This window comes from Cololabis saira, chromosome 5, assembly GCF_033807715.1.
Source record: "Cololabis saira isolate AMF1-May2022 chromosome 5, fColSai1.1, whole genome shotgun sequence".
In the NCBI taxonomy this organism is placed as follows: Eukaryota; Metazoa; Chordata; class Actinopteri; order Beloniformes; family Belonidae; genus Cololabis; species Cololabis saira.
Genome location: NC_084591.1, coordinates 43,318,716 through 43,335,902, shown reverse-complemented (window position 1 = coordinate 43,335,902; position 17,187 = coordinate 43,318,716). Strand labels below are relative to the sequence as shown.

At 39.3% G+C, this 17,187-nt stretch overlaps 1 protein-coding gene across 3 annotated transcripts in view; it reads left to right on the top strand.

Annotated features, from left to right (window-relative positions):
- Positions 1-17,187, top strand: part of cadps2 (Ca++-dependent secretion activator 2) — a 290,724-nt gene that overhangs the window by 148,084 nt on the left and 125,453 nt on the right. For all 3 annotated transcript variants that reach the window (XM_061722218.1, XM_061722219.1, XM_061722217.1), the window contains exons 13-14: positions 116-303; positions 14,948-15,049. In XM_061722218.1, coding sequence (XP_061578202.1) covers positions 116-303; positions 14,948-15,049 — 290 coding nt within the window. The remainder of the gene's footprint in view (positions 1-115; positions 304-14,947; positions 15,050-17,187) is intronic.

The following is a 17,187-nucleotide window of genomic DNA, read 5'->3' as shown; positions in this document are numbered from 1 at the left end:
AGTTTTTGCAGTGTCGTATGAGTAAAGCAGTGTAAATATTCATTTTGGTCTGAACGGACAAGTAGATTTTTTTCTGAGTTTATTTCTGAGTAATGTGCATGTGATTTGTGTTCAGGGTTGGTTCAGCCCAGGTCAGGTGTTTGTCCTGGATGAGTACTGCGCCCGGTACGGTGTCCGAGGTTGCCACCGTCATCTGAGCTTCCTCAAGGACCTGATGGATTATTCGGAGAGCAACGCCCTGGTCGACCCGACGCTGCTGCATTACAGCTACGCCTTCTGCGCCTCCCACGTCCATGGAAACAGGTACACAAGCAACAACAGTAATAGGGGTGTAACAATATATCGTGCCACGAAATTTTTGCAATACAAAATCAGCTACGTGTCGTGGAGGTGACAAACTGTATCGCGATATTGGGTTATTAATATTAATCTATTGTGTTGACTAGTAACGCGCAGTGTATTTGTGCCGACCGCGCCTCGACCCGCGTACCAAAATCTTACTCCGCTCAGAAGAAACTAGTACCGTTTTGGTCCCGATCACAGGACTCTTGCAGGGTTTTGAGCTCTGAACTTTTACTGATGTAAGTCTGGTGTAGAGTTAAGCCTTACCTTATTAAATTAAACCTTTTTGGGGTCGTGAGTAGGATAAACACGGGAACAACTTCTGCTGAGTTCCAGTGTACTTTAATGTCCCTCAACAGTGTAGGATTTTAGAACATCAACACAGCACCTAGTGCCGTACTGTGGCGTATCACTCCGCCCAATCTAAAACAGACTAATCACTACAGATAAACTGACTAGTGTCATTATAGTCCCTGATTTACATCAGAATACAAAGAATATATTTATAAAATAATGAACCCTGAATTACCAAAATAACCATTAACAAAAATAAATCTCCTCTTACACTTATAAGGTGAGCATGAATCAATCTTTTTTATGATAAAATTGTATGCATTTATTTACTTTTATTTATTTATTTAATTTTAGTTGTTAAATTTCTTGAAAAGAAAAAAGTCAAGTCATACATGAGAGAAACTATTCAGTTTGTGGCAAAATATTTGTACTTGTATGAAACTGAAGATGAATAATGCAAACCTGACATTTACTTTTAGTTCAGTTTGTGGAAAATGGTTGGCCTGGCTTTCTCTTTAAAACTTAAAAGCATTACAAACTGTAACAATAGTGCAAACGTACAGTATTGTTTTGTATTTTGTGTTTTTCAATAAGACAATTTTTTACATTTCTTCATTCAAGGTTGTTAAAAAAATCGTTATTGTGACCTCAATATCGTGTATCGTACTGTATCGTGAGATTAGTGTATCGTTACACCCCTAACGTGTAGTCATTTTGTGTTAAATCAGTAGAAGCCAGCCCAGGAACTGAAACATGAGTAGTATGAACAGTAACAGGTTTGATTTTCTTGTTTCTTTTACCTGGTTGAAAAGTATGTGCAACATGGAATGAGTTGAGACCTGTAAAATCCAGATTCCCTGTTTTATGGGAAGAGCCCAGTGAACAGACTGTCAGCTGAGCGTTTGACTTATATACTCGCTGAGCACAGATGGTCTTTTTCAGCCCTGTGCAAGCGGAATCCAAATGTTCCAGCTTCCTCATACTTACGAGATCACTTTGTGGGCGTGTGATGGTGAAGTACGGGCTACTGAGAAGCGTCCAAATTCTCAACTCAGCGATTTGACTGGCTGCATTCAGTGCACTTTCTACAGACTTTCAGGGACTTTGTAAGTTTGGAGAGTTATTTTTGTTTCTTCAATATGAAATCAAACAGGAAAGCTTTTCAATCCAACAAAACTCATTTCAGAGCAAAGTTATACAAACTGCAGTCGAATTATGTTTAGTTAGTTAAGTTAGAGAAGGACAAAAGCTCTTCCTTTTTAAGTGCGTTTGTATGTATGTAGCCTATATATATATATATATATATATATATATATATATATATATATATATATATATATATATATATATATATATATAGCACCTTTATTTTACTGTCTTTTACTGTCGGCAATTAAAAAAATTTAGAGATTAATTAAGATCTGTAATTAATAAATTTTATTAATCTCTTTTTTAATCTCACCTAAAAATTGCTGAGAAAAACCCTCAACTTGAGGTGATTTCCTTTAAATTCATTACACTATTGTGGCAGATCAAAACATTGATATATAACAAAAAAAAGTGGCTATATAAAGTCATTTAAACTAGGGATGCAAATTATCGATTATTTCATTAATTGATAGTTGATAACCTTATCGATCGATCATCGATTAGTTGATAAGCGGCGTTTTTCCCCCATCTGAGATACAAACATAATTTTTTTTTGCAAAATACAAAGGACATTTTAATGTATTCCTTAATCAAATATTTATTTGATACCAAAGTAACAAAAAGACATTTTTGTACTACAAGGAATATAATATAAAGTGCACTTCAAGGCTATTAGTAGTAGCAGCAGCCATAATAGTGTCATTTGTGTCAAGCAAATTTTAAGTTCTAGTTACGTTTTAAGTTAGAGTTTTGGCAGTGTTCAAAATAAAATTATGAGACCTGCTGTATTGGAGCACATTTTATTTTAGTTAAAACTGTAGCGGGGACAGATGTTTAGAGAAACCTATGTATGTACCGGGTGAAGGCTGATTTATGGTTCCGCGTTACAACGACGCAGAGCCGCCGCCGTAGGCTACGGCGGCGGCTCTGCGTCGATTTAAGGCGGAACCTTCAGGCTTTAGGGGAACATACCGGAGAACAACCAGAAGAATATAGAGTGGATTAAAAATAAAAGTTAAGCACTGAGCTACATGTGTCTCCCGTCTGGGCCATTGCAGACTCATTGTCTGAGCATGATATTACTAAAACCAACATATCCGCCGTCTCTTTCTTACTTTATGTGCGCGGCGCGGCGAGTTGTGTCGCATTAAATGTGGTCCGGGCGTAATACCAGCTGGTGAAATTAAACAAAAAAAAAAAATAAATAAATAGATTAATTGTAATCGTTAATTTGAATCGGGTAATTTCATAACGGCAATTAATCGAAAATCGATTAATTTTTAACATCCCTAATTTAAACGGACTTGAACAGATGCAGTCCTAGCCATTTACATCCACTTGGCAAGATCATTCGCCAGCCTCCAGTTTGCAGACGTGCGCATGCGCGGTGCTCTCCTAGAGTCTAGTTTGGGGAACTGGTGTGGTGTGGCAAAATCATTGCTGTGGTAACATCGTTGCTGCTAACGTTAGCTGCGGCTGCGCTCGCAACCAGATGCTTTGCGTTTATGTGGCTAAACTTGAGATACTTCGGTGGTGAGCAAGTCCTTTCCACAAATAACATGTATCACTCTACCTTTATCAATGGTGGTGTTTTAGAAATGTAATTCCCCCATTCACTGGGCCGACAACTTCCACACGCTCCTCCATTTTCACTTCTCTTCTCCGCTACTCACCCCCGCCCCCCATGCCTGTCCAGCTACAATGGGAGCCTAGCATCGTTGCTTAACAAGCCCAAACACAATGACTGCGTTTACATGCATCAACAACCCTTTTAAAACCCGAATATTAGCAATAACCCGGTTTTGCACAGCCATGTAAACACCCATAACCCCTATGAATAACCCGCTCATATTGCTCATATTCGGGTTTTTAAAAACCCGAATATGAGCCCTGGGTTACTCCTTTTAAAACCCGAATATTCAGTCATGTAAACGCCTAACGGAATATCCCCATCAAACGGAACATGGATTTGTTTTCTGCACATGTTCTGTTCACAAGGAATCCTGGTCTTTTGAGTCCAGGAAGTTCTTATAAACACGGAGAAATGCAAGACCAGGAGGAGACTAATCACTTCATAAATGTAATGAAGGATATGAACTTTCTGTTCTCCGCGCGTCGCTGGTTTGATCCAGATATCCTAATGATTAATTACCATGTATACAGCGATAACCCTGTTTGCTCACGCATGGAAATGGAATATTCAGAAACTAAATATTCAGTAACCGGAATATTAGCAATAACCCGAATTTTGACTGCATGTAAACGTAGTCAGTAACAACCAATCAGCGTCCACTTCAAGGTGGGACTGACCGTTGTTTTCCACCCACAACTCAAGCACAACAAGCCCACCGCAAACACAGATTTCATAATAAAGGCAACTCGCAAACAGAATAAGTAAAGTTAGAGATTAAAAAATAGATTAAGCAAATAACAAACATAACGCACTAAATATGCCTGTAATTAATTAATCACAATTAACGTGCTAATTTGATTTATATTTAGTCATTTTTTCTTCACCTTCTGAAAGTAAATCTGTCATTTACATATTTGTACTACTATGATTGTTGTTTTAGCACTTGGACAGTGAACCAGGACAGTCAGTCAGTCATGGCATTCTCAAACTGGCCACATTTTAACAACAACAGTTTCTTTCAGCATCCAAATCACTCCTGGAGTTGAAATCAGCGCCTCACCCTCAGCCGCCCCCCTGCTCCACTCCCTGGATGCTAATTACTCATACCCGTGCTCATTCAGTCAATTAGAAAGTGTAGTTATTAATTTATTCAGTTAATTGTCAGATATAAATGGGGGGTGGGGGAAGGGGGGGGGTTACTAAAATGAGCTTTTTGTCAGTTAGAGCTTTGATTTGAACAACTGTCTTTTCAGGACTTGCTGATTTGACCCGGATGTTTCAGAAAGCTGGCAGGCTTGTTGAAGAAAAAATGAGTGATCAGCAACTTCACTAATAAAGGCTAAATATTCAATTGAATTTATTCAACAAAAGTTGTCTCTAGGTGCTTTCCAGAGAACACGACCCCCAAGCTATTATTACATAATAACGTAACAACAGTGGCAGGTAAAAACTCCCCCAGTGGGAGGGAAGAAACCTGGAGTAAAACCTGAATCATAAGGGGGGCAAAGAAAGGATGAAGAACAGAGAGAGGAGAGATGCATACTGTCAAAAGTACAAAAGACAAGATATTAGTATTAACTAGTGTATATTATTAGTATATAATAATAATAATATTCTCGTGATGTTACGACTTTATTCTCATAATATTACGACTTTATTCTCATAATATTACGACTTTATTCTATTACGACTTTATTCTCATAATATTACGACTTTATTCTATTACGACTTTATTCTCGCAACATTATGACTTTATTCTCGTAATTTTACGACTCTATTCTCATTATATTATGACTTTATTCTCGTAACTTCCAATTTTTTTTTGTCTTAGTTTGGCCCTAATACTCCGTCGTACTTTCCTCTGTGACCAATGAGATGTTATTTCAACACTTTTTTACTGGTTATGGTTATATTTAATTCATGTTCACAGTGAAGACTTCGTAGTTGTAGAAATTAAAGTTGTATTAACAAGACTTTGCACTCACAGCTTTTAGATTCGTACCCGCATAAAAAAATCGACACGTGAATGGTTAACATTAGGACGGCTATCTTACTCCATAGTCTAACAGACACGTGGATGATTTAGCTCTACCGGCAACTGAGGTCAGCCCAGTAGTCCGTGGGCCAGAGCCCAAAATTTCACTTGTCAGCACCACTCAAGGACACAAAACTTTAATTCCCATGTCTATAGATGATATTTTGGTATGATAACCCTTCCTGAGTGACAGCTGTATCATAGTAGCAATCGGATAGACATCTGCTAAAATAATACCTCCTATTTTGCGCTTTAACGTTGACGACGTTAGATTCAAAAATGATTAAATAGTGGTCTGATAGGAGGGAGATTACCGGGTTCTACACCATAGGTGAGAACGAGATCAAGGGTGGGGAAATATTAGTCTGAGCCTGAGTACAGAGACTGCAGACTCATATTTTGTCTTTGAAAGCTTAGACTTGGTGTCACAATGGCCTGTTTATGAGAACTGTAGTGTTAAGTCTTCATCGTTTTGTGGTCTTCAAAGTACTATGCACCCTTTTACTCTGTGTCGTTCCTTCACTGAGACGCCTGATGTATGTTTGACCCACTTGCATACTAAACTTGGATCATCTCACGTCTTTATTCACGATAATCTAACGCACTCAGTTTCAGTCCAGATAGTCACCCAGTGGTTTAAATACGTACTGTAATGCAGAGGTGTTAATGAGGTTCTGATTAAAGCAGTGCCTCCGTTTGTTTACTTTTTGTGAGATGCTGTCAACATCCATATGAATGTCAAAGTCAGCAACTATGATGACTTTGAATTCAGAATGAATAACGGTGTCCTTGTTGGATCTTGATTTGAGATGTAAATATTTTTCCACATCAAAGCTTCACATAGGTGAACCCATCTTGTCAGTTGAAAAGGCTTTTAACCTTTCGTACATGTTAATTATCCAATGTAAGATTGTTTTGTAGTTGGTCTTTCATTTAAAATGTGCAATTTGTCTCACAGTATATTACAGTTTATAAGTGATATATTTTTTTTGCCTTGCCTTTTCTATTTCTTTATAAGAGCAATTCTTCCACCATTTTTTCACAGGTTAAACCAGTCCTTTTCTTCCAAGACTGCACAATATGCTTTCAATTATTTTATGTATTGTTAAAGTAGTCCTTAATGGAGGCATTTAAAATGAATAAATAGTAGTATATAACAGTAATACAAGGAGGACTGTAATATAGCTTCTTCCGCCTGTCATAGACTTTGTCAAACAGGAAACTCAACTTTCCGCAAATTTTCACCATAATTGGTGAAAATTAGCCCCGCCCCTTCTTCTGATTGGTTGTTCCGATTTTCTGCTATAACTTTTTAATGGTTTGACATAGGAAGTCGTGGGTGGTGTCATTTCTGATATGCTTATGGGGGGCAGTGGCCGTGAGTGCGAGGGCCCGTTCATCGCTGCTTGCAGTTTTAATTTATGTTATTATCAAACGTATATACTTTTATAAATAAATATATGGCAGCAGAAATGCCAGCTGCCGCAGTATTAAGTTGACGAAGCATATAGAAAAATAGCAAAGCAAGTATGTCTGTTAGTTTCTAATTTGAGGATGGATTTTTTCCCCCACACGGCCAAATTATCGGTCAAAATAACTTGAAGGACGTCAGCCAGGTTTGATCAAAGCACTGCATGTCAGCCACATCAAACATCCCATCTTTCAACAACCACCATCAGACCAAGGTTTAGTTGTTTTGTGAGCTTGAATGGCAGGCGTAAAGTAAAAAAAGAAAAAGTGCACTGCAAAAACTCAAAATCTTAACAAGAATATTTATCTTATTTCTAGTTCAAATGTCTCCTTTTAGTCAAAAAAGTCTCATTAAACTTAAAACAAGACTCATCACTGGAAAAAAAAACAACAATTTTTACCTGTTTCAAGTAGATTTTCACTTAAAATAAGTAGAAAAATCTTCCAGTGGAACAAGATTTTTTTGCTTGTAATGGGAAGATAAAACTTGTCCCACTGGCAGATTTTTCTAATTATTTCAAGTGAAAATTTACTTGAAACAGGTGGAAATTGTCAAATAACAAGTTATTTTTCTGGTAATGACTTGTTTTAAGTGTAATGAGATTTTTTTTGACTAAAAATGAGACATTTTAACTAGAAATAAGACAAATATTCCTGGTAAGATTTTGAGTTTTTGCAGTGTGGAAAGTCTCCACTCTTGACGCTGACCTGAAAAATCACTTATACTGTATATTTGAGTTATTTTCACTTAAGGACCACCAAACTGAGATAGTCCAGAAGTAATATCTAACATTTTGCCGGTATAAGATTTAAATCTTTACCATGTTTACTGTTTTCTAACATTATACAGTGGATGGCCATGGAAGACTTGTTTAGTTAAATATGAAGAGACTGCCAGTTTGCCTGGACCAACTGGTCCTGAGTAGAGTGAAGGAAGCATCAACGGTCTGACGGTTGACGCGGGTTTGAAGAGACAGCTGTGTTTGAACCTGTATCAGGGTTAAAGGAGCATTACGAGAGCCGGGAGGAGGGCGCTGCGCCTCCCTCTCACCTGTCAGGTCGGATCTCCTCCTGTCGCAGCTATCCACAACACTCCGACACAGGATGTGACAGCAGCTTTTACCTCCCCCAACCTTCCGTACTGCAAAGCGCTGTCTCCCGAGAGGTGATGGAGAGGAGGAAAGTGACACATGAGATCACCTGCCACTCAGCCTTATCTCCTTTCTACACCTCTTAAGGTGAAGTGGCACCCACACCCAGCACTCTGCCACGCCGCTTGCAGAGCTCCGCTCATGACAACTGCTGTCGACCCTCATCAGCACCGACTGGGGTTCTGGTGGATCCTACAGGCGGCCGTGGGGCTTATCGTTTACACTCCAGCCACATCGAATGTAAACACGTTGACTTGGGCCTACAGAGACGTGTCCCTGCCCTCTGCGTTTTCCCCCACCCCCACCACTGACTGCAGCCTCGCTTTCGGTGTGATTGCTTCATTTAGCAGCAACAATGTGTCTGAACCCCGACAAGCTGTCGCTCCCCACTCTGCCGTGAGAGCTACCAAAGCAAACACCACACCGCGTCATGTTTCTCTGAGCTCCGTCCGCTCTGCTCTCGGTGAAACAACCTTCACGCCGTTAAAAATATCTTTTTTTTTCTGTGCTTCTGCATTAACTTTTCCTCTTTAAGATTTTATGGAAAAAATGCACAAAGACGCAAACAAATCTGTTGAAGTGATCAACTCCTGTTCAGTTTCACTGACTAGAGAAGGCGATCTCTCTCGTCCCTATTTTTGTCTGAGGCTGGTTTTTGTATTCATCAATAATCTGTCATGATTAAAATCAATCAATCAATCAATCATTTATTTTAACTCACGACCATGATCACATGGTACAAGAACACAAACATTTGTACATTTGTAGCAAGTGGCAGGCTGTACATGTTGAACTAAAATACTCAATTTGGCAAAAAAAAAAAAAAAAAAAATCATTTAAACAGGAAGGACATTCTTTAAAAAGGAACCTAATTTATAAATGACATTTAACTTATTAGATTGGAGTAACAAAATCAATTTAAACATAAATGGTGGGTTTTTATAATACTTTGGTAAGTATTTTTGTCTGAGATTCATTATATTTACATTTTTACATTCAAACAAAATATGAAACTCATCTCCAATACAGTTGACGTTACAGAGGTTATAGAATCTCTGACTTATATCCAGACCTTTATACCTTCCAGTGACTTTTTTTTAAAATTTTTATGCTGTTATTGATCCTAAAATTACAAATGGCCTGTCTATACTTTGGATTTTGACATAATAAGTACCACATTGAGAGGAGTCAGCTGAGGTGGCTTGGGCATCTGTACCGGATGCCTCCTGGACGCCTCCCTAGGGAGGTGTTCCAGGCATGTCCCTCCTCCCTAGGGAGGTGTTCCAGGCATGTCCCTCCTCCCTAGGGAGGTGTTCCAGGCATGTCCCTCCTCCCTAGGGAGGTGTTCCAGGCATGTCCCTCCTCCCTAGGGAGGTGTTCCAGGCATGTCCCTCCTCCCTAGGGAGGTGTTCCAGGCATGTCCCTCCTCCCTAGGGAGGTGTTCCAGGCATGTCCCTCCTTCCTAGGGAGGTGTTCCAGGCATGTCCCACCGGGAGGAGACCCCCGGGGAAGACCCGGGACACGCTGGAGAGACTATGTCTCTCGGCTGGCCTGGGAACGCCTCGGACTCCCCCCGGAAGAGCTGGAGGAAGAGATGGAGGAAGAGATGGAGGAAGTTTCTGGGGTGAAGGAAGTCTGGGCATCCCTGCTGAGGCTGCTGCCCCCGCGACCCGGGAACGGAAAAGCGGCGGACGATGAGTGAGATGAGTGAGTGATAATAAGTACTGTTCTAGCTTAAACTCTTGCTTAATTCACAAACACAGCAATCCCCTTGAATGCCAAATATCATCCTCAGCAATGAACCTTTTTATTTTTACAAGCATTTAGATTAAAAACACGTGGCCTAATATCTAGAATTAAAACTGGAAGTTGTTTGATTTGCAAGTAGAAAAGAAAGAAAGTACCTCCTTTTTCACTTGAAAGTTGATCAGACTATTTACACACAAAAACCACATGAACCACATGAGTAACACTTTCAGTCTTATGATAAAATTGTCTTGGTAAAATTACCCAGCATTATTCATTTATACCCTCTTATCCTTCCTCTCTCAGCTGAAGTATTTTGAGACTCAGCAATTAAGAGATTGTTTTCCAAAAACATTCCAAAAGTTCATCTCTACTCTTTTGCACACTTAAGCTGCAAAAATGATCAGTCGGTTTATTTTTTGACATCTCAACCTAGGCTGCACAGTAATCTTTTGAGGAGGATGAACAACTTGGATTACAGGACAGCTGGCATTTGCTGTGAGGGCTTGTTGCCCAAGGCCATCCCTCCATCTCTCCCTCCATCAAGCACCTCCCACTGATCACAGTCCTCATGTCCTCATTTGTCTGCGTATCGGGGGGGCGCTCCGAGTGTGGCGAGACCTCTGGCCCCTTCAACATGAAAGCAAACTTTTCTTGTTTTCATGTGAATGAGCAAACACACCCTCACCTTCCAACAACTCCATTTTCTGTTCTCCCCAAGATGATCGGCCGCTTGGTAAATGAGGGGTTTGAGAGGAGGGGTGCGGTAATGAAATGACAGATTTAGGGAACAACGGGGGTTTATAAGTTGTGCTAACAAGAGCCGTTGTGTAAAGAAAGCCTGCTCTCACTCCAGAATGAATTGAGTTGAGTGAAGCAGAAGAGCGGGGCTGATGTTCTCACACAATGTGTGACGACCGCCTACAGTCATTCAACAAAACAACCAGCTTTTATTTGATGTGTTCTTTCAAAATGAGCAAATTTTTTTAAGAAAAATGTTCAGGTTTTCACATATCCGAAGGTTTGGTTAATGCAGAAAATGCAACATTTTGTAACCATGTTACTTCATGCTTTTTTTTTTTTTTTTTTTGTCAGCTGAATTCCATTTTTTGCATTTCTGGCCTGCAACACGTGCCAAATAAAGGTGAAGGTAAATGAAGGTTTGAGCACTTTTCTGATGTTGCCATTCCTTCTCAGTCAAAGGGTGTTCTTGGGTTGAATGTCTGAAGAGATGAAATGCTTGTGTAAGAGGACAAGGTTGTTCTGCATATTTCATCTCAAAATCACCCCATACGTTCTCTGTTGGGAACACGTCTGAACTGCAGGTTACTCCAGTACGGGTTCTTCCTCAATTCTACCTTTTAACATGTGCAGGATGTTGTTTTTGAATTATTTATATGTATTTATCTTTGCATGTCCATGGAGCAGATGTGGTCTTGAAAGCAACATACGCGTCTCTAAAAATCTCAATGTCAGTTCTGGCATTTTTATTTTATTTTATTTATCCTTTATTTATACAGATAAAACACTTGAGTCCGAAGACTCATTTTCAAGTGTGACCTGTTCACATCCACACAGTTGCATAAAACATAAAAATGAGACATGACAAGATATGACAGGACATAACACTTGAAACTGATGCAGAGTGGAAATGACAATACACTATAACCGTTAAATAGCTGGAAAATAGAGATATCAGGTTAGTACACTAGCCCCAGACAAAAATAAATTAATGCTGCATCTCTGCCGTTGTAAATGATCTTTGCGAAGGGCGCTGATACAAGTTTTTTTTCCCAACTTGTTTCTGGTTTTTAATGTTAGCCTTCAGCCATCATTGTTTTGTAGGATTGACTTCTTTTTCCACATAAATCAGTGAAGTTAATCCTTTCCCTGTTTATTAGTCACATAAAGTTCAGTATCCTTCACTCTCACATTCTCGTGACTTTCTGCTGCTTTTTCTTCGTGCTATTATTTTAAACTTTGAAGAGCTGAGGACATGCTAATCTAAGCGGAGTTGTTGGTACTCGAGAAACAGCAGAGGCTGAACCAGCGAAGGCTTTTATAAGAACAACTCATTAACAGACAACCTCCGCGCTTCTCCCTTCCAGCGACCGCGAGGGCCGTTTGGAGAGGCTGTTTTCTCTTTTAGCTGCACAGAAAAAGCCCGGAAAGTCAAGGCTGGTTGCTCTGGGTACTGATTGCATTTTTTTCCCTTTTTTACTAGAGTGCCTATTCAGATGAAAGCAAAGAGGGAATGAAGGCTTTGAAAACATTAATGAAGCATTCAGCTATTTTTTTTTCCTTTTCTTCTTTTTATCGACTCTCCTGCTGCCAGTTGGATGAGTTGTGAGGAGAAAGAGGAGTCAGAGCGGCTTTGTATTTGATTGGTTTAGTTTGAGGTCATGATAGAGGGTTTGGTCGTCTCACCCGTTTGTTTAGAAAAGAAAATGAGAGAGAGCGAGAGAGAGAGTGAGCGAGAGAAATAAATTGACCAGTCAGACTTACAAAACTGGAAAAAAAAAAAAAAAAAAAGAACCACAGTGGATTTCTACATTTTGGCATCACATGCTTTTTCATGGATTTTTGTAGCTTCTTCCACTTCATTGTTTACATGATTTCAAATCATTCCTTATTTCTGTGTCTGTAATTGGACTTGGAAGAGTTCAATAAATGTTATATGTCTTTATTTAGTGCCTTAAACAAAACCATCCATAATACTCTGTATAGCCAGCCCCTGCTGTTATGATTTAACTCTTTAAATCTTGTTTTTTATTTTATTTGAAGCATTTATTACATGTTAAATATCTAACCCTACTCTGCTCAGGTGAATAGTAGGAGTAGATCCTGGACAGGGTGCCAGTCCATCACAGGGCCACATGTTTATAATCAACCACACTCACTCTTATGAATAATTTTAAAACCATCAATTAACCAAACATCCATGTTTTTTGACTGTTGGAGGAAACCGGAGTACCACAAGTCCCCATTCTGCTCCATTATTAAATTAGCTCTAATCGCTTTTCCAGATGATTTTACACTTATCTGAAAATATGTTTTTCCTTTTAGTTTGAGATGTGTGTTTTACTGTCAACTCAAACCTCAATGCCTGCAACCACCAGGTCTTTCGTCACTTGGGTTTTTTTATTCTACTGCCCTCTTAAGAATAAACTCATGCAACATCTAAATACCTTTATGCTTTATTTTGTGTATGATGGTACCCCCTGTATCTCTTCAGAAGTCAAGTGCATCTACTCTATTTTTCATAATTGTTTTGTGATGTTTGTAATAGCCATTGAGAAATTAGTAGTCCCCACACAAAATAAGTGCACCTCTCACTTTCTGCTGCACCTCTCAGTTTTTTGTATAATTGTATATATGTTATTTTATTCAGAGCCTTCCTCATACTGCTGCACCTTCAGTTCAGTTCTTTAATTGTATATATGTCAAAAAGTGCCACATTTGTTTATTTACTGTTTGATATTTTTAAATCTAAATAGCAAAATAACCAGAGTCAAATCCTTGTTGGACAATGTTCGAACCTGGCCAAATAAGACGATTCTGATTCTGGTGTAGAGCTTGAAGGGGTTGTATTTGGGAGTCCTGGGGTTGGGAAACACACCCCAGGACTGCAGGCAGGGCAGTCCAGTAACTTTACCCTCTCCATCCTCATCCATACATTTGTAAAGTGTGCAGAATTATATTTTTGTATTGTCAAGTTGTAAAATGCATGAATGTCCCTGAAAATTAAAATGTCACTGTATTTTTCTATGTAAATGCTCCCACCACTGAAGTTTGAATGACTTCCTGCAAGGACACTGATACAACCCCTTACCATGGCATGTTTGGGTTGTCCTTTTTGTCCTTTATCCAGAAAACACAGTGTACCAAATCATCACTTTCTAACGTCATCTGTTAAAAAATCTCATCTGAAAAAGCCATTTAATTGATTGCTTGTTTACTTACACCTTTTACTTGTCCTAAAGTGTGCCTGTACCAACTTTTTTGGAAGGTGTTGTGTTAATGATTAAAATGACAAAATAAAAATTAAAGCTGCAAGCAGCGATGAACGGGCCCTCGCACATGCAATTTTCACCAATAAAGGTCAAGAACTCAAAACCGAGTCCGATGACACCACCCACGACTCTTTATATCAAACCATTCAAAAGTTATGGCAGAAAGTAGGAACTATCACATATGGAACCAGATGAAGGGGGGGTGCGCTTTTTGGCGTCTAGCGTCGCCACGGTAACGCTTTTGAAAGAGAAAAGTAATGCCCGTCGTCGCAGGATGGAAACGCACATTTTGATGTATAACACACCTGGGTGCACGTTACGGTTCGGGCCGCATTAACGGCAGAAGAAATGGCATAAATTGCACCAAAATTACACGATTAATTCAAAATGGCCGACTTCCTGTTTGGTTTCGGCCATGGCACTAGGAGACTTTTCTTTAGGTTGCGACATGATCCAGGTGTGTACCGATTTTCGTGCATGTACGTCAAACCGTATGGTGAGGCTTGAGGCACAAAGTTTTCTAGGGGGCGCTGTTGAGCCATTAGGCCACGCCCATTAATGAAAACCATTAAATATCAAATTTTTTGCCAGGCCTGGCTTGCGTGAAAAATTTGGTGACTTTTGGGGCGTGTTTAGGGGGAAAAAAGGCCCTAATTTCGTTGGAAGAAAAACGAGAACGAGAAAAATAAAAATTCCTACAGATACAATAGGGCCTTCGCACTGTCAGTGCTCGGGCCCTACAAAAGCATAACATATCCATGTCCACTGTCTACCACAAACTGAAAGGTAAAGTATGCAGCCAGCCAAGGTTTGCGTGCTGGCCTGTGTTCGTGTCATTCCTCCCTCTCTTTTACTCGATTTACTGTCTGCATTTTTTCACATAAAAGCCACTGGAGCCACAAATCTTACTGATCTATATCTCTATACTACAGATAAATATCCTGGTTTTACAAACTGAATTTTCAAATTAGCAATTAATTTAATCTGCTTTTGATCACTTTGGTTTAAAATCTGGCTTTTTGTGAGATTTAATGGCATTTATCATCAGCAGGCTTTTTACGCCTTGTAAAAAGTAAAAGGTTTTTTTCCCTGATATTTTTTTCTCCCTCTTCAGACCTGATGGGATGGGGACGGTGACTGTAGAGGAGAAGGAGCAGTTTGACGCTGTCAGGAGTCGCCTCATTGATCTGCTGGAGAACCAGATTACACATTTCAGGTATAAACACCATTCTGTTGCAGTGACAAAGCAGAAATCGGCGTGTAGTTTTCCACTGTGATGAAGTGTTTCTCAAACAGCGTATCTAGCTTTCCATTCATGTGCTGATGCAGTATATCAAACGGTCTCTGAAGTAAAATGCAAAAAAGTAATTAAGCAAGTTTTCTGTTTGTACCTTTATTTTCAACATTGACAGATTTAAAGGAAAAGAAAAAAGAAAGAAACCAAAGAAACAGCTGTAACTCCAAAAACAGCAGAATGCTTGGCTAAATCCTGTCATAATGATGTCAATTACAGATCGAATGTATAGACTTGTGTTTATAGCAATATACAGTAGACTACATTTATAGAAAAAACAGATCTCATCCAACTCATCCCTTAACAACCAGAGATATGTGATGCTTGGTAATTATAAACCAATAGCTCTAACATTAATCATCAATAACGTCCAAGAGACCAATTTTGGACCAAATAAAAGCAAATAAGTCCCTTTCAGACCCAGTGTTATTTGCGTCTCGTCTTGTGGCTGGATTTGAAAATGGCATGGCCTTGTCAGCGAGCCTGCTCTCATTTTGATGATGCAGGATCATTGCTTGGGGGTCATTGTCCTGTTGAAAAATAAATGATGGCCCAACTAAATGCAAACCGGATGGAATAGCACGCCGCCGCTGCTGTGGTAGCCATGCTGGTTCAGTATGCCTTCAATTTCCACTAAATCCCCAACAGTGTCACCATCAAAGCACCTCCACACCATCACACCTCCTCCTCCATGCTTCACGCTGGGAACCAGGCATGTACAGTCTTACTGTACTGCAAAAAACTCAAAATCTTACCAGGAATATTTGTCTTATTTTTAGTTAAAATGTCTCATTTTTTGTCAAAAAATCTCCACTTACAACAAGAGTCATTACCAGAAAAGTAACTTGTTATTTGACGATTTTCACCTGTTTCAAGTAAATTTTCACTTGAAATAAGTAGAAAAATCTGCCAATGGGACAAGTTTTATCTTCTTATTACAAGCAAAACAATCTTGTTCCACTGGCAGATTTTTCTACTTATTTTAAGTGAAAATCTACTTGAAACAGGTGAAAATTGTTGTTTTTTTCCAGTGATGAGTCTTGTTTTAAGTGTAATGAGATTTTTTTTTACTAAAAATGAGACATTTTAACTAGAAATAAGACAAATATTCTTGTTGAGATTTTGAGTGCAGTGTGTCTTACTGTGAGAAATAAAAAAGAAAATGACTACTAATGATAATAATATAGAAAATAATTCCTGGTCACAGCATTAACTTCACGTATTAATTCTTGTGTATTTTGTTGTTAAAGAAATACAAAAATCTTTTTTATTTTTGACATTTATTCAGGCTATATTCTGATTTGCTGAAATCCAACCAAACATGTAGAGCCATTGGTATGTTCCCTTAACTCAGTCATAATGACTTAAATGGATAGAAATGGGTTTGGGTATTTCTAGCCCCATCAGTTGTGCAGAACAGGTGCGTGACATGCACCGACGGCGGCTGACGAGACCTCCCTGCATCTGTGTGCCGCCATTCAGCGCTGCCGCTGCTCTGTGAACTCATTGTTAGTGCGGTGTGAAAGCGACAGTCCCAAGACCTTGAGCAACACTCATCTGAATGAACCTGTGCCATTAACAATCCTGAAGCATGGCTCTTTAAACCCTTCACGCCTGAGGAGGACTCTCCATCTGGCTGCAGGGCAGAGACGAGGGGCTGGTCTGGGCCTGGGGAGAAGCAGTGGGGGTCCCCAGCAGGAGTCATTACTAACTCACCTCAGCAACAGCCTAATGCTGGGAAACAATGGTCTATAGCAGGGGTCTGCAACCCAAAATGTTGAAAGAGCCATATTGGACCAAAAACACAAAAAACAAATATGTCTGGAGCCGCAAAAAATGAAAAGTCTTGTATAAGAGAAAAAAGTCGAAATGTTGAGAAAAAAGTCAAAATGTCAAGAAAAAAGTCAAAATTTCGAGAAAAGGTCGAAATGTTGAGAAAAAATTCGAAATGTCGAGGAAAAAGTTGAAATGTCGAGGAAAAGGTCAAAATGTCAAGAAAAAAGTCGACATTGAAAAAGGAAGAAAAAAAGGAAAAAGAAAAGAAAAAAAGGAAAAAAAAA